This window comes from Rhododendron vialii, chromosome 4a (assembly GCF_030253575.1).
Source record: "Rhododendron vialii isolate Sample 1 chromosome 4a, ASM3025357v1".
NCBI lineage: Eukaryota > Viridiplantae > Streptophyta > Magnoliopsida > Ericales > Ericaceae > Rhododendron > Rhododendron vialii.
In genome coordinates this window covers 32,379,365-32,396,893 of record NC_080560.1, presented here as the reverse complement: position 1 = coordinate 32,396,893, position 17,529 = coordinate 32,379,365, and the positions used below count along the sequence as shown (strand labels likewise).

The 17,529-nt window shown below is 37.4% G+C and overlaps 3 protein-coding genes across 4 annotated transcripts; 1 reads left to right on the top strand and 2 right to left on the bottom strand.

The window, feature by feature from the left end:
* Positions 1–190: 190 nt before the first annotated feature.
* Positions 191–5,865, bottom strand: LOC131322839 (UNC93-like protein 3). Its single transcript, XM_058354357.1, has 10 exons — positions 5,713–5,865; positions 4,982–5,145; positions 3,737–3,800; positions 3,525–3,638; positions 3,329–3,373; positions 2,522–2,772; positions 2,303–2,393; positions 1,600–1,712; positions 1,358–1,481; positions 191–636 (listed from the first exon to the last, which is right to left on the bottom strand). The coding sequence occupies exons 1-10, from the start codon at positions 5,863–5,865 to the stop codon at positions 445–447; spliced, it is 1,311 nt and encodes a 436-aa protein (XP_058210340.1). The 3' UTR covers positions 191–444.
* A 2,232-nt stretch (positions 5,866–8,097) lies between these two features.
* On the top strand, positions 8,098–12,862 carry LOC131322564 (uncharacterized). Of its 2 annotated transcripts, XM_058353923.1 has the most exons (4): positions 8,098–8,503; positions 9,986–10,516; positions 10,605–10,830; positions 10,919–11,533. In XM_058353923.1, the coding sequence occupies exons 2-4, from the start codon at positions 9,986–9,988 to the stop codon at positions 11,383–11,385; spliced, it is 1,224 nt and encodes a 407-aa protein (XP_058209906.1). In that variant the 5' UTR covers positions 8,098–8,503; the 3' UTR covers positions 11,386–11,533. The 2 variants fall into 2 exon arrangements, with proteins under 2 accessions (XP_058209906.1, XP_058209908.1); XM_058353925.1 differs by lacking the exons at positions 9,986–10,516; positions 10,605–10,830; positions 10,919–11,533 and adding exons at positions 11,542–11,914; positions 11,994–12,862 and having other exon boundaries at positions 8,325–8,503.
* Positions 12,863–15,247: 2,385 nt separating this feature from the next.
* Positions 15,248–15,814, bottom strand: LOC131324295 (uncharacterized). The gene is made up of 2 exons (XM_058356212.1): positions 15,472–15,814; positions 15,248–15,397 (listed from the first exon to the last, which is right to left on the bottom strand). Exons 1-2 carry the CDS (start codon positions 15,781–15,783, stop codon positions 15,317–15,319), a joined length of 393 nt encoding a protein of 130 aa, XP_058212195.1. The 5' UTR covers positions 15,784–15,814; the 3' UTR covers positions 15,248–15,316.
* Between the last annotated feature and the right edge of the window lie 1,715 nt (positions 15,815–17,529).

Here is a 17,529-nt window from a genome sequence, read left to right as displayed (position 1 = left end):
ATTTTCTCCACTTTTTTTGTTTTTTTGAATAAGGACAATAGCCTTTAATAGAGTATTGTGCTAGTGAACAGGCAAATAAGCGATCAACCAAATTAAAAAAAAAACACAACTAAAACCCCAAATAACCATGGAACCAAAATCAGTTCCATGTCACAGACAGTTGGGGAAGAATCCAAAACAGAATACAACATTTCTCCACAAGTGCAATAAGATAGAACTCCAATGAAGCCCAGGACAAGCATAAAGATCGTGTAGCATTTTGGTTATTGTATCCCATCACCCCTTGAAAAAAACAAATTTATTTGGAAAAAAAACAAAAAACATTGAAAGAGAGAGAAACTTGGGAAACGATCTTTATGCCCAACAATTCAACCAATTCTGAAAGCACAAGACCTGGACAAAGTTCTTTCTTTTAGAGACAAAAGTTCATTACATTTTCGGTCACTAAATATCGGCATCATGAGAGGAAAATGCTCTCTCTACCTGAAGGGTAAGAAACAGGAACCCAACCACAGCGATGCATACTGCAGCAACCATAACCACTAACATCACCAGCAACGAAATGTATGGGCTCATGAAAAACACAACGGCTATTGAAGCACTTTGCCAAACCTTGAGCTGAGCAAATGCTCCTTCCTGTAGCAAAAATTTGCTCTTGATGTTAGAGATTTTATCAGTGTCATCAGGAATTCAGATGCAAGAACGTCACACAATGAAATAATGAAGATCACTTAAAATATCCTCATTAGGGATGAATCACTAATAACAAAAATTATTGATGCTCCCATTCGTTAAGAGTCTTCTCAGATAGTGGGTTGCTCAAAGATCGATAAACTTATTGCTTACATTAGGAGGGCTACAAACCATCAGTAGAATAAACCCAAGCGGAAGAGATCAAATCATGGCCCTTGGTCATTTGACATAGGCTTTCAAGTAGTGTTTTAGAGTTTATAGAAAAGAAAAAAAAAACATTTAGCCAGTGTGTTCCCTTGCGGATAATTCCCCACTTTCTTCATCAAGACGAATAATGAAACCCTTTGATAAGACCCTAGGCATATATTGCAACTAGTGTTTCAGATTTCCTTTTCTTTTTGTATTTTTTAGTTAAGAAGATTCTGGTTCACTAATGCAACAAAACAAAAATATAGAAGGGGGTGTGCACGCACACGTGCAAGATATATCTTGAATAGCTTATGAAATTTGACAAATGTAAAAGAACAAAAGAAGTAACAAGTATCTGGTAAAATGCAACTAACATAACTTGTGTAACTAGAATGCGGGCTTTCACGTTTTGGAGATGCTTGGAAAAAGTTCCTCTAACAAAAGCTTACTATAAACCAATAGAAAAAGTCACTACCGTATCGTGCTTAAAGAGCATCCCAAGCAAAGCACTAAGCTGTGTATTGAGAACTCCATCGCCGATGCCCAATGCGGCTGCAATGAGAAAAAGGTATACGGTGCCAAGTCCTTCACTAGTCAAACTGCATAATAGCACAAGGAAAGAACTGACATGGTTATAAGAGCTCCAAACAGGTATTTCAATTCAACACTGGAGGTTCTAATTACTTGAGAAAAATTGGTGTTGACAAGAGCACTAACCAATACTTCAGCAGAATCCAGAGGAATACAATAAACTGAATAAAGGCTCCTGCAGAAACTATTAGAGTGACTGACTTGAGACCAGAGGTAAGTCGACCCACCGTCAATGAACACTGAAAAGAAAAACACAAATTTGACAACAAAGATGGTCTTCTCAAGGTTCTAATGTCCACAAAGCTTGGGATATAAGATTGCATCTCCAATATTATATCAAAACCGTGCATTTTCCTCAACAAGACTTAAAACGTATGAGCCTAAAGAAGATAGGTATATACTGGGGGTAAAGCCTGCCGAAAATTCAAAATATGCAGGCCATGGGGGAAATGATCTTGGAAAAAAGACAATATATCTTTCATCCAACAATATTCATAAATCCAAAGTACCACCAGGGCATAAAGAAGATTGTTTCGTGCAAAGTGCAACTCCAAAAAGAAAACATGGAGTAAGTCACACTTTCGTTTGTTCTTTTTCCACATAGAATACTTTGTGCTTTTTCGTCATAAAATAAAGTTTAATGAAAATGAAATTCGTTCACTCATAATTTTATTTTGTTTCTTCAAATCAACAAGATGAAAAAGATAAAGAAAACATGCCTTGTCAAAAAATGCACATCAAAACAAAATGAAAAAAAACTATTGTCGGCTTGAAATAATTCATTTACAGGATCACATATAGCAACTCATATCTATATTCCCATACTTACTATTGCATCAAAAGCTCCATACACTACCATAGCACCAGCTACACCAGACACACCAAGTGCAGGTTCCACAATGTCCTTGGTGAATTCAGCCCTAAAATAGTAAAACAATCCATGATGAAAAGAAGTCATTAAGAAAGAGAAACGATGTACTAAATGCATGTCTTAAATAACAAAATGTCAATAATAAAGCACCACGTCACAAGTTAACTCAGGGATTACCATACAAAAGCTTGTTGTAAGCCTGAATATGCAATGAGGGGGATAATTAAAAGCATTCGCAAGTCGCACAATGGAGTGATGACAGATTTTGATAGAGAAATGATTGAAGAGTAGAAACTGACTGAAGAATCTGGTAAACTCTCCTCTCCTTTACCGTCCCGCTTCTGTAAGAAGCACATAAGTACGGTACCTAAGGTCATACTACAAAGGAACACAATGAATAGTAAAGTTGTGCCACTGGTACTTCCGCCCTGCCATGATGTGAAAGAATGCCAAATCAATAACGCAAGTTTATTGAGTTAACCAAAAATAAATAAATCTGCAAGTGTTTTGCGAGAAACATGAAATTGCAGATCCTGACCCTGTGGTAGAATTTACAAAGGCTTGTAACTTCCACAACCAAATCGCAAGACAATGATATGACACCGTCAAAAAATCTTATGCTTGGGGTTGGGGCTGCATAAATGCAAAACTGGCAAACTATCTGTGCAATAGTGTTAAAGTTTCCTTATTATGGCAATATACAACTTTGGTATCACAGGAATCCTCCCATAAAGAACATCCCAGGAGACCAAGCAGGAAAAACCCATCATCAGCTGGTTCAGTTCAAGTTATTATTTCCTGTCATGTTTGTTGATTAACCCGATGCTTCCACAAGACCCAGGTTTTCTTAGGATAAATTGGTTTAACAGTTGCACTAGCAATGAATACTTCAAAAAAACCACGTCCATTTAACTATCAAATCTTCACTGAAATTGATAATAAGACATTCATTGCCAAAGCATGGAATTATAAGCATGCACGTACCGTCCCACCACTCAACAGAGCAAGAGAGAGAAGATTTCCAATTAACTGCAAATTTCAACACGAAATGGAGATTATTAGAGGACAGACTAAAACCACCCATAGTACCATACCACCAAAATGAAACCACAAGAAGATGAAAAAATTTCTTATTAGAATAGCTGGGATGAAATTTCCATGAAAAGCTAAAATGCTTCACCTGAGTACTGGCAAACATTCCCCAGAATTCTCCATTAAATTTACCAATCACAGTTCCTTCATGCAGGTTGCAATCATGTGCATGACTGCGTGCAGTGGAAGTAATATATGTCCCCTGACAGTCCAGAATAAGGTTAGGGTAGAATGAAAGTTTATTACTTCAAGGACAGGAGTCACAGGATAGATGAACCAAATTAAAAGATGAACTTGTACCTCTGCAACCCAAATTATTGAAGCAGCAAATCCCAGGTATAAAGAAGCTGGAACCATTGTGTACCTGAATCAAGAAGCATTCAATTTTGTAGTAGGTGCAAATTCATCAGCTTGATGAACAAAATATAAGTACTGACACAACTTTCTTCCTCTACTTTTTTTCATCTCCTCTTTTTTGATCAAAATAAAGCTCTCCAAGAATGTTTGAACTAAAGGACTAGAGTTTCCCCTGTCCATATTCGTCTATAGTGTGTCAGAGCATTGTCTATAGCAATGACAAGTTTGAAGCTGACAAGTACTAGTACGTATGGAGTTCAAGTCAGAGAGCAATTGCCTTGGGCAAATAGCGAAAGTCTCCTCACACTAAACCATCCAAAGTCTACTCTAAGTACTGATCAATCACTTCATCAGAGGTTAGCCATCCAACGGAAATTTTTTTAAAAACACCAGGCATGCAAGGCAGTGAAGGCACTTTAGTACTGGTTCCTTGTGCAGAAACAGGAACCTCCAGTTTGTATATATGTAGCACAGACACTTCGTAGAAGGTCAAGTACTGTCAAACACTTGTTGGACACCAACACTGTCCGAACACGCGTCCAACACTCAAATCCACAGTGTCCTATTTTTCTCAATGTTTGTTGTTTGGATTCTATGGGGACACTCTAAAAAATGCTCCGACTCTCTAGAAACACTCGCAAAACAAGTCAGGGGTGTTCATCGACATAGTAGAATCTAATTAAACCTTAGGAAAGTCTTATTTTTTGTATGATGGATGATAGTTTATCAATTACGTAGACACAAATGATGTAATGCTTTTGGTTGAAATACTTTAGTGATGATTTAACGATTAATCCAATTTAAGGAATATATGGTGTTACATATTAACAATTACAAACTTATCTTCTAACTTTTTATTAATATAATAGTATCTATTATTATTTGAACACAAATAAGTGTAAATGCCCCCAATTGCCCATGCCCAACTTTGAACACATAACCTAATCTTCATCCTGAAGAAGTCAAAGCATAAAAAATTATCTTTTTAGGTTGTTTTTGAAGGATAAGCCAAACGAAAAAATTCATGTCAAACAGCTTCCGAGATAGTAAAAGGCTGAAAGCTATAATAAGTTGAAGCGCTTAAGCTGAAACACACAACATGACTACTAATATCAGTCATAGAAAGTCTAGACCCATGAATGTCCTGAACTAAGTTAGACAATCTATCAATTGCGAGAAACTAATTACCATGTTGGCTTCAAATTCGCTGCTATGAACAGCCAATACCCAGTGGTACCAAGAACAAGAGCATTTTTCGATCCCAGATATCGGACCACCAATGAAGCAACCAAAGAGAAAACCGTAAATGACGAATACAAAATTCCAAGCGAAATTGTGCCTAAATCTTCCTCCTGAAACAGGATATTCAATTCAAATGAAAACCAAATAAGCAGCTGTATTCGAACAAAGTCAAATCAAGATTTGATCCCGAAATCAATAAGGCTCCATTTGGATAGATTCAAATTTCAAATGAAAGAATTTTATGTTCAATTTAACTAAAAAATATAGTAAAAGCTATATGTGACTTGTAAAACTGGAGTGATGTAAGGATTAGAGCTAGAACAGAGGTGCTTAGTTGGGATCGTAATATAACTACAAACATTACTCACGAAATCTCACCATTTTGGTGAGAAAGGGGAATAAGCCAATCCAAAAAATTATCATTTTTGTACTTTTCTCTCCATTTCCCACCGAAGTACTCAATCCCAATGAGTGATTTAGCAAGAAACTCTAATCCTTTCTTTATTTTCTTATCAAATCCCTCAATCAAAAGGGCAATCTACAAACTCCTATGTAAGCTATTTTTCGGCTTCTCACCGAGTACGAATGTCAACTCTCTTCATTTGAATCCATCCCCATCCAAACAAATCCCAAGACTAACGTCGAAAATTCTCTGAATCGGAAAAAACAGAACTCACAGTGTTAATTGTGCTCTCCAAGTTCTGAGCGGCACTATAAGCCAAGAAAATCAACAAAAAGGCCGAGCTCAGAATATGCACGTCTCTCGTGTGGTTCTTCGCTGGGGTTTTCGAATCTGTTGTTTCGGCAAGGAGTGGTGCCTCTTCATCCATATCAACTACTCAATTTGATGTGTATACGAATGTATTTTATGCACAAAACCCTAGAAAACGGAGGTGGAGTATTTGAGAGTGCTTGGGAGAGTTTTTGGAATGGAGACAAGAAAGAGAATTTAAATTCATTGGAGAATCTGAAGGTAGGAGAGAGAGAGAGAGAGAGAGAGAGAGAGACGGCGAAGAGAGAGAAAGAGGAGGAACCGGGGAGTTCACGCGAGATCCTCCAGGCCCAAAAATGGATCACATTTGGTTTTGAGCGAAGTTTTTTAGAGCAAGATCGAAGAGATTGATAGATAAAACTTGTTGAAAATCGTGTCCCGAGATTTTGAGATTCCAAAATGAATAAGGTTGGTCGTAACCCAATAGTACGTGTTGGGTTTTTTTTTTCTTCAAATTTTTATGCGATCCAATAGCCGAAAATGTGCTAGCACACGAAGGATACAGTATCAATTATGCTGTATACCCAACAATTAGTAAAACACAACATCATCAATTATGCTATATACCCAACAATTAGTAAAACACAATATCTTAGAGCATCTCCGATGAGAGATGTTAATTCTTACATAGACATGTTAACGGTAACAATTGACACCAAAATTCAATCCAATCCAACAGCCTTCTTTGATGCCAATTCCTACGTGGATTTGAAGGTAAGCCTTCTCATGCCAACTTTGACAACCTCCCCCGTCCATGCCAAATTTTAAAAAATGACCATTTGTATTTTGACATAAGGGTTGGAGAGGGATAATTTGATGTCAAATAAATAGAATTTGACATAAGAGTTGGAGAGGAGGTTTTGATGTCAAATTGAAGATGCCAAAATACCACATCAGCCTTCAAAAAAAATTGACATCTCCAATTTGATGTCAAAGGTTGGAGCATCTCCCATACGTGGACATGTTAACGGTAACAATTGACACCAGAATTCAATCCAACCTAACAGCCTTCTTTGATGCCAAAATCTACGTGGCTTTGAAGGGAATGACAAACTTGTCAATTTTGACAACCACCCTCCTCCATGCCAAATTTCAAAAAATGACTGTTTGGATTGACATTAAGGGTTGAAGAGTGATAACTTAATGTCAAATAAATAGAATTTGGCATAAGGGTTGAAAAGAAAGACTTTGATGTCAAATTGGAGATGCCAAAATGCCACGTCAGCTTTCAAAAAACGTTTGACATCTCCAATATAAAGTCATGGTTGGAGATTATATTGACCCCTACATATACGTGAGATGTTGTATTTGGCGTTACGTTTGGACTGTGGTGTCCCTAGACTTTTTGAATTACAGTATAGAGGATTTGATTCCCGGAGTTGCATTTCTTTGGCACTGCTTGGTGGGCGAGAAAATTAATGGAAAATGTGATCTTGTCCGATTATTGGGGGATGGCGTCTTTGTTTTGATGCTGGAGACAAATCTTAGCATACATCCGTGTTTATATTTCTCTTACAAGTAAAGTAATGATATGATCCACAATATTTAGAGGGTTCCACTATCACTTGAGACTGAGAGAAAATGTACAAGTAGATGTACACGTAGATGTGTTTCTTACATTTTTGTTCTTTTGAACTTTTCCGTTTGTTCACTTCTAAAAGAAAAGCTCAAAAAGTCAGTTTTTTCGAATTTTTTTTTTTGGATATTTTCTAAAATACTTGTGTAAAAGTCATAATTTTTTATTTTTCCGGTCCTCTCGTCGAGATGAACCCATATCACTTAAAAGTTTAGCGTAAAACTAACAAATGCGAAATTTTTTTTGAATAAGGACAAAATCAAAAAGTTATAGTGCATAAGTTAATCACTAGCGTGAACGGGGTTAGTATGTTTGAGCCAGACTACGCAAACTTTGACGAATTCATTGGGAACCAATAACACCGTGGACAACTAAAGGCCCACTAGTGACACCCCGATTAAAGTCGACACAAAGTTATATATGAACTAACCCCACAAAAGTTTGTTTTTGTAACTCAGAATATCCAAACTAACGTTCATGTACCTCAACTCGTAATAAATCTTAATATGTTTGCTATGAGTTCTAATATCTTATCTAATAGTACAAACCAATTTTCTTCCGAGAACCACTTCGAGTGAAGTTAGTAACTCATCTCTCTTTCCCCAGTGCTCACCAATGTTCTAGTCCCATGAGGGGCAGAGCTTTGGAGGCTAGGGCTATGAATAGCCTCTAAGCCCCCTTATACTAACTCTAACACCCCCACTAACCCCTCTAGGGCCTGTTTGGATGGCGGAGAAGAAGGGCGATTTGTGAGCCGGCCGGATTTGGACTCCAGGTCTCACTCAAATCCGGTGTTTGGTTCAAAATTTGGGAAGCCGGAGTAGAATACTGTAGCGGCTTGAAATCCCCCTGAAGGGGGATTTGTGAAGAACGGGTTTGACCCCGTCGTTGGCAAATCCGGGGATTTTTGGGACGTTTTTACCCTTCCAAATCCCCCTTGTCGATCGTTTTTACTCCATGATTTCTCAGATGATTTGTTTTCTTTTCTGAAAACCAGAACAACGAAGAGAAGAAAGAGAGAGAGAGAGAGAAGAAAGGAGGTCGCCGATCTACTCTGGTGACTCCACCGCCGTACTCCGACGGTTTGAACTCTCCCTCGTCTTCCTCCTCACGGACTGAGGTATGGTTCTGTACTCCATTTTCATGTACTGTACGGTTGGGTTTGTGATCGATTTGGGGGTTTTTGATGTTGGAAGTTGGGGTTTCCACCAACGATTCGAACAGACTACTACATGAGTTGCGATCTGAGTTTCCACCAACGATTGGAAGTTGCGATCTGATTTTGCGTTCTGTACTCCAAATTTTATGTTGTTGATTTTGCCCTAATATGCTGTACAGTTGGGGTTGCGATCTGAGTTGCCGTAAAATCTCGAAATTGGTTGGGTTTTTTTCTTATTCTCTTCATTTCCAACTGTGATTTGAACTGAATACGCCATGATTTTGCGATATGAGTTGCCTTGTTAATTCTGCAATTTCGGTACCAGGATTCGATCTGAGTTTCCCTATCTGTCGCATTTTCTGATCTGAGTTGCCCTATTTATCTCATTTTGTGATCTGAGTTGCCCTGCAAATCATCATCATTATATAAATAGATACATATATACATATCGATAAGAAAAGAGAGGGCAATGTGCTTTGTGTGTATATTTTCTTGGGTTTGTTCTGTTTAGTGTCTAAATCCTACATATTCTACTGAATTAAAGCGCAGGTGCATGTGGGTTTGAGACCTTTTTTTGTTGATTTCCTATAATGTAAAGCGTTATTGAATCTCACTTTTAGAGTTTATTGTGGGTTACTTTAGATCATGAAACCTTCTCCGTGGTTGTAGACACGAAGAGCTAATGTGAACCAAATATAGTATTTCATTAATAGTAGCACTTTATAAAGGTGTTTCTATGAATTTGAACTTTGAAGGGTCTTTGTAGGCAAATGACTAATGTTAAGGAAAAATAGGTAGTCATACCCTCTTATTTGACAACTCCTATGACCTAATCAATTGATTAGGTAATCACAGCAATTTTGGATGGCTAAAGGTAACAGGAATATGTTATGAACACATAAAGTGAATTGGGGGATTCACACTCTGGCACTACACAATCACATAGATTTGGTGATAGGATTGAATCTGTTAAGTTGGTTTCAGCGAATAGCTAAACTAGATATAGGTCTAGACTATGTAGTACATAGGAGAAAAAAAGGGAAGAACCTCTTTTTCGTTTACTTGGTGGGTGTGTCAGTTTAGATGAACAAAAAAAATAGTTCCAATATCCTAGAGTATGATTTGGTGCATGATTGTGCATACACATAATTTATTGGGTAATTGTGCTAAATTCAGCGAAATCAATGGTTCATGTTTTCTAAATTAAAGATGGAGAATATTGTAATATACAGGTTGTAAATTTTTTAGTATCTGAGAATTCTATTATTAAATTGACCTACAAATTGTCAATATGATATTATGACATAAAGACAACATGCTAGAAACAAAACCAACACTTGTAAACATCTTACTAGTTGTAAACATGTTATTATGTAATAGAACATAATAGGCCATCATAGGTCTAACACTCTTTAATTTTGTTTTAATTTCATTATGAAACAGATGGCAAGACTAACGAAACGTGAACGAAGAAAGAAGGCAAACCGTAAGACATTGTTAGTAGTGTTATGTATGATGAGAGTAGTGAATACCGTTCTTCAACTTTACTTGTTAATTACGGACTTGATTGCCGAAAGACATCGAGAAAAGCCTCATCTTCGTGCCAATCCTAATTATTACCAACATCAAATAGACGCTCTTAATCGGTTGGTACGCCAGAGTGACACTACTTGCCACAACCAATTGAGGGTAAATAGGCATACATTCATGACGTTGTGCCATTTACTTACTCAAAATGGGCTAGAGCCGTCTAGGAATGTCACCGTTGTAGAGAAGGTTGCGATTTTTTTGTGGATCCTCGCGCACCATACGAAGAATAGGCGTACCATTTTACAATTTTGGAGATCGGGAGAAACAATTAGTAGGCATTTCAACTCAATTTTGATCGCGGTATTGCGCCTTCACAATGTCTTGTGGTATCATCCTCAGCCTATTCCTGCCAATGAACCAGATGCTAGGTGGAAGTGGTTTGAGGTACATAAATGTTATATGTTAAGCTATAGTAATGCACTTATTGATTATAAATGAACTATGATAATAAAAATTCTCTTGTCTCTCGTAGAATTGTCTAGGGGCTTTAGACGGTACTTTCATACCTGTCCTTCCTCCAACCGAACACAAGGCACGCTATAGGTCAAGGAAGGGTGACTACGCGACAAATGTGTTAGGCGCTTGTAGTCGTAACCTACAATTTGTATACGCGTTGTCTGGTTGGGAAGGCTCAGCCACAGACTCAAGAGTGCTCGAGAATGCCTTGATAAGGCCTCACGGGTTGAAAATTCCACACGGTATGTGACTTGAAAACCTTTCCATTAGTGAACATCCCTCCACATATATGTAAACATACTCACGTAACACAACTAATATCATTTGTAGGTCATTACTACCTCGCTGATGCCGGATACACTAATGGGTCAGGAATATTAGCACCTTACAGGGGTCAACGATACCACATAAATATTTGGAGGCAAGGACACATGCCCCAGAGCAGGGAGGAGTTCTTCAACATGAAGCACTCCAAAGCACGAAATGTCGTTGAGAGATGCTTTGGAGTGCTGAAGATGAGATGGGAAATTTTGAGATCTCATTCTTTCTACCCCATTAGGACTCAATGTCGCATCGTCACAGCCTGTATCCTCCTCCACAATCTCATTAAGCGTACAATGGAGGTGGATCCCGTTGAGGCTCAGTACACAGCGTGGGAGCAGGCGAACTTACATAATGTACCACCTGATGACTACATTAGAACCCTCGAAAGTACAAACCAATGGACCCAAATGAGAGATAACTTGGCAACCCAAATGTACAACGATTGGTTAGCTCATCCTGGGGGTGGCCACTAGGATATGTTTAACCGTGTTATTTATGTATTTGAATCATATTTGCTTGTACACTTGTTAAACCTGTGGAAGAATGGTTGTGTTTAATTTGTCAATGTAATATTTAGGCCTTTCGTGACTACAATTCCTATGTCATATTGTGATTGTTATTAAAATCAGGTTACCAAATATAATGGAAAGTGAAGGAACTGCGCAATCTCAAACAAGTGGTAAAGAAAAACAAGCTCGTAGGCTATGGACGCATAAGGAAGAGGAGTGCCTACTTGCTGCCATGATGGAGTGTATTTGCGATAAGTATAGAGGTCAACCTGGTTTTAAACCGGGCTACTTCAATGAAGTTAAGAAGGAGTTGAGAAAGAAATTGCCCGGAACCACACTTAAAGCTCAACCGAACATTGAGTCAAAGGTGAAAAATTGGAAGGAGAAGTATAGTTTAATTTTCGACATCACACGCATTAGTGGATTTGGTTGGAACTATGCAACCAATTCCATTCAAGTGGATTCCCAAGAGGTGTGGAATGAATATGAGAAGGTAACTTCTCTCCTCTTCCATTATCACTTATGAAAATTGTTATTACATCCCACTTAATGTATTTGTTGACTATGTGTAGATTCATCCCAAGGCAAAAGGGATGAATGGGAAGGCGTTCCCCATGTACGAGAGTTGGCAAATTTTATTTGGGAGGGATAGGGCCACCGGTGAAATAGCTGAGGATGCGGCGGAACTTGATGATGTTCAAGCCGAACCCGTTGAAACTCTTAACCCCGATGACTTGTTTGATGACTACTATACCCCATCGTTTGCAAATGGTGACCCGGCATTTGTTGACATATCAACTTCTGCCGGGACTCCAACAAGCTTTGCCAATCCCCCCACTCCAAAAACTAATGCGAACACTCCGGCGATGAATGTCGTGCCGGAAAGGCCAAAGAAGAAGGCAAAGGTTGACGCAAAAGAGGCGTCCATTCATAACGCATTTGGGGATTTCATGGCACAAAGCAGTACGGCTTTTCTTAAGATTGCTGATTCGATCGGATATGAGGACCGACTCTCTGCCAAAAAAGAAAGGGTGTTTGCCGAGCTTGAAAAGCTTGACCTTCAATTGATTGATATGTTTTCTGCACAAGCCATTATTGTGTCGGCAGAAGAAAACGTGGACACGTTTTATGGCATATCAGAAAACTATAGACAAGCTTGGGTGGAGGCCGTATTAGCGGGGCAAATCAAATTGAAGACCACATAGGGATGTTTTCAAACTTATGCGTACAACGTTGAATATGGCGGAGGATGTGATTCCTCATTTTTGTAATTAACTACATAGTACTTATGACCTATTTTGTGGAGTATCGAGCTACTGTTTTTGTAATGATTCACCGTACAACTTTAAACTTCTCATCATGTATATTTCGTACTTGTTAGGGCAACGATGATGATCGTAGTAGTTTCAACTCTTTTTGGGCAACGATGATGATCGTAGTACTTTGAATTTTTTTTGGGCAACGATGATGATGACAGTGGATTAGGCCCTCATTATGGCTATGTAATGATGCACTTTACTCCTTTAAATATGTTTGGGCAACTATGATGATCCAATTTAAATCGGACAATGATGCACTTTACTACCTTTAACTTGGTTGGGCAACTATGATGATCCAATTTGAGTTGAGCAATGATGATGCATTTTATTGATTGATCAAAATGCATTAGTTGGTGCAGTTATGAGGGTCTTAATGGCAACTTAGTTGTATGCTAGTGCTTGTTTGATTACGTTCATTACATCTGAGCCAAATGTTAGTTACTGTTGGGCAAAATGGAGACTGTTTTGTTGGCTGAGTTCAGTTGCTGTATTGGGGGAAGTTTTATTGATGGTTGGCTGTTATTGGTCTGGTTTGTGGCTGTTTTATTTCTGGTTTGGGCTTATTATTATGCCAAGATTGGCAAGGCTTGCATTCCCTTATTTGGGCTGTTTTGTAGCAGGTTTTTGTATTGTCTTTTTGCTGTTATTTGGCCAGTTTTTTTTGCTTTTCGTTGGGTTGTTTATTTGGGCAATGATGCAATGTTAATCACAATGTATTAGTTGGTATTGCTTTTGCAAATTAAGACGGGTTGAATGGTAACTTAGTTGCAAATGGTAGTGCTACTTTGATTATGGTATACTTGTCTGAGCCCAAGTGTTCATATGCTACATGGCAACTTAGTGGCTGTTTTGTGGCTGTATGTTTTACAGTTTTGGTTCTTCATTCTGGGTAGTTTTCTGGCTGTTTTCTTGACAGTTTTGGTGCTGCATTCTATACAGTTTTCTTGTTGTTTTTTTGGACAGTTTTGGTTCACCATTCTGGGCAGTTTTGTGGCTTTAATTTGGGACAGTTTTGGTGGTGCAAGTAATGCAGTTTTGTGGCTGTTTTTTAAGACAGTTTTGGTTCACCATTCTGGGCAGTTTTGTGGTGTTTTTTTGGACAGATTTGGTGCTGCATTCTGGGCAGTTTTTGGGCTGTTTTTTTGGACAGTTTTGGTGCTGCATTCTGGGCAGTTTTGTGGCTGTTTTTTAGGACAGTTTTGGTGCTGCATTCTGGGCAGTTTTTTGGCTGTTTTTTTGACAGTTTTGGTGCTGCATTCTGGGCTGTTTTTTGGCTGTTTTTTTGGATAGTTTTGGTGCTGCATTCTGTGCAGTTTTGTGCCTGTTTTGTTGACAGTTTTTGTTCACTATTCTGGGCAGTTTTCTGGCTGTTTTTTTGGACAGTTTTGGTCCTGCAATCTGTGTAGTTATTGGCTGTTTTGTTGACAGTTTTGGTTCACTATTCTGGGCAGTTTTCTGGCTGTTTTATTGGACAGTTTTGGTCCTGCAATCTGTGTAGTTATTGGCTGTTTTGTTGACAGTTTTGGTTCACTATTCTGGGCAGTTTTGTGGCTGTTTTGATGGACAGTTTTGGTGCTGCATTCTGTGTAGTTATTGGCTGTTTTTTTGGACAGTTTTGTAATGTCATACTCGGCAATTTGTTGGCTCCTGTTTGTGGCAGTTTTGGTGCTACTTTAGTGGTGAAATATGGGGAAAAATGGAAAAATGTTATTATGTTTTGCTAGAGGAACTGTTTTCTTGGCATACATTTTTGGCAGTTTCGTTGGTGGTTGCTGGGCAGTTTTTTGGCTTGTAGCTGGGCTAGTTTTTGATATTTTTAAGGCTGTTCTACTAGGCTATGAGGATATGACAGACAACTTTAAAGGCGACGCACTTGTCTTGGCGGGATAACTTATGAGGGTCAATGGTTTAATCACCATTCGGCAACATAAGTTGTAGCCAAATAGTGTACTATGCGCCGGTTAATAAGAATATCTGAGCCAAGTACATATAAACATAATATTAGTATTCTTATAAATGTAATAATCGATATTTTTTCGTAGATATTTCAATGACAAATCAAGATAAAGAATCCTATTGGGTGGTTTTCATCGGCCGTAATCCGGGAATCTATACAAGTTGGGAGACCGCGGGACTGCAGGTTAATGGATACTCGGGAAACTTGTTCAAAAGATACAAGACGTTTGACGAAGCGGAAGGAGCATTGTTACAGTTTCATGAGGAAAGATACCGGCTCCTTCAAATGCAGTCGGTCCGAACCGCACCTCAATCAAGTCACAGTGGTTCCACATCCGTAAGTGGTTTGGAAGTTCAACATCGAACTAGTCTAACCACATACTTTGTTGTTTTTTTCGTAGGTTTTTTAGCTTGTTTAATCTTCGCAAATCTATTTGATTCTGAATGAATTTGTACTTTTTTTTTCAAAGATTGTGGAAATGAAGAATGTAATATAAAGACAAAGTACTTATATTTATTTGAGGTACATCAGTACTAACTTAAATTTCGATCTTCTAACAATTATTATCAGAAATACGATTTATTCTTCAACATCTATCTTCAACTTCTAACTTCTCCAACTAGTGACGTCGAAAGCAATGGGCCCAACGATTGAAATGAGGAAATTGCATGCCCCTCATCTGTCTAGCTCGTGGATTCACCTAAAAAAACATAACAAATATGATAATTTCTCAAAAAAAAGTAGTTTATATACAATTGAAGGATGATCACTTACCCGGACAAATTCATTCCAATCTTCATTATCCACAACTAATCTATTTTCATTTGGATTCCAACCAAATCCAGGAGTCAACATCATGTCTTCTATGGTGAAATAAGTCTCCCTCCACTTTTTAATCTTTCCCTCAATAATATTTTTTGTAAAACTACCATGGGGGAAAGCAGCAGTCATCTGATGTTGCAAGACTTCAAAGGAGGCGGGAATCATCCCTCCGTGCTCACCTTGCCAAACCCCTGCATCTACAAGGCTTGTAAGATTATCCAACAACTTCTTCTCCTCCGCCTCGGTCCAAGCTCGACGTGCCATTCAAATGATTGAAAAAACAAATATAGAAAAGTATTTTTTTCAATCAAGAAGAGATGTGAGTTGACAATATAAAATACCTTGCTATTTATAAACAAATTTACCAAACAAATTTGTTGGCACATGTTTACCTAATAAATTTGTTGCACCTACTCCTCATTTTCAACTAACAAACAAAGTATTTTGTGATTACTAAATATGCTGTACAAATTTCGGAATTTTACATAAATTATAAAATAACGTTTAAGCATTTTACAAATATTTTCATTAGTTTTATGCAATAATTAATTATAATTATTTTCAACGTACCTACAATCAAATAATGACATTTTCAACATTTTTAACATTTACAATTTTCAGTTTTTTTTTCCAAAAAAAAAAAAGTCTACTCAAAAAGGGAGTGACAAGATATTTTTAAGATTTAATGAATTTATTTTTTCGATTTTTTATTAATAAATACGTATTTTTCGTAATTATAATAAAATTAACATTATTTGTTCATTTCAATAACTAGGGGCAATTAAGTCATTTGATATCTTATCTTATCATATCCACCTTCCAAATCCCCCTTCTCAAATAACCATCCAAACACCTCATTACAAATCCACCCTTCTTAAGTGGTGGGGTCACCCTTCTTAATATATCACCCCTCATTACATATCCACCTTCAAATCTCCCCTCATTTTAAATCCACCTAAAACAAATCCTTCATCCAAACAGGCCGCTAATGTATGCAATATTGGGAAGAAAAAAAAAACAATTTTCTTCTAATTTATACATTGCATTCGCATTATACATTAATCAAGGTAGGTTAATTTGATATGTTTCGTGTTAAACCAGCATAATGAAGTTCTTTAAGGCCATATCCATATCCTTCCAAGATTCGTTAGATATATGGGCTCGGGTGGGTTTGGATTAAAAAATAGAGTGACTTATTTTTTTGTCTCTTTTTATATTTTTTTTTGCATTTGTTTATTTTGCATCAAATTTTTGTAACTTATTGATTTGTCTCGTCGAAAAAGTAAAAAAGTATTATCAAAACTCATAATTTATTGAATAAAGACAAAAATAAATAAAAAAGACAACTCATTTTAGTTATTTTTGTCTTTTTTAAAAAAATTATGAGTTTCGATCAAAATTTTGTATTTTTCCGATTCCTCTTGCCGAGACGAATCAATAAATCACAAAAATTTGACGCAAAATAGTACTCCAAGTTTCAACCTGAACGTGCGATTTTCTTGATTTGCTTTGATAAACACAATGATTATTTCTTCTAGTCCATATAAAATAAACAAAATTACGGCGCACATTAATATAAGGTAGCCTAGCTACAACGTTATGTTCGATCCCGTACGATATTCCGATAGAGAAATGCTAAGTGCAAAGAAAATTTATCCGGAAATTATCCTGAAAGAACAAATCAATGGTACAGATTCACTTTGAATTGTATCTGTACCGTTGATTTGTCCATTCGGGGTAATTTCCGGATAGATTTTCTTTGTACCTAGCACTCCTTAATAAATATGTTCTCCTTATTTTGTAGTTGTACTGTTTGTAATCTATATATGTAGGAATGTCGACAAAAGGGCATGATGGTAATTGGCAACCACGTATCTGCCTTTTCTTCACTTCCCAACAACATCCGACCATTTTTTACACCGAAAGCTCGGAACAAAGGGCAAACGAATAGTTTTACAGAGCATCAATGACGATGAACAAAATATAGAATTCTCACTTCGCAACGTAAAT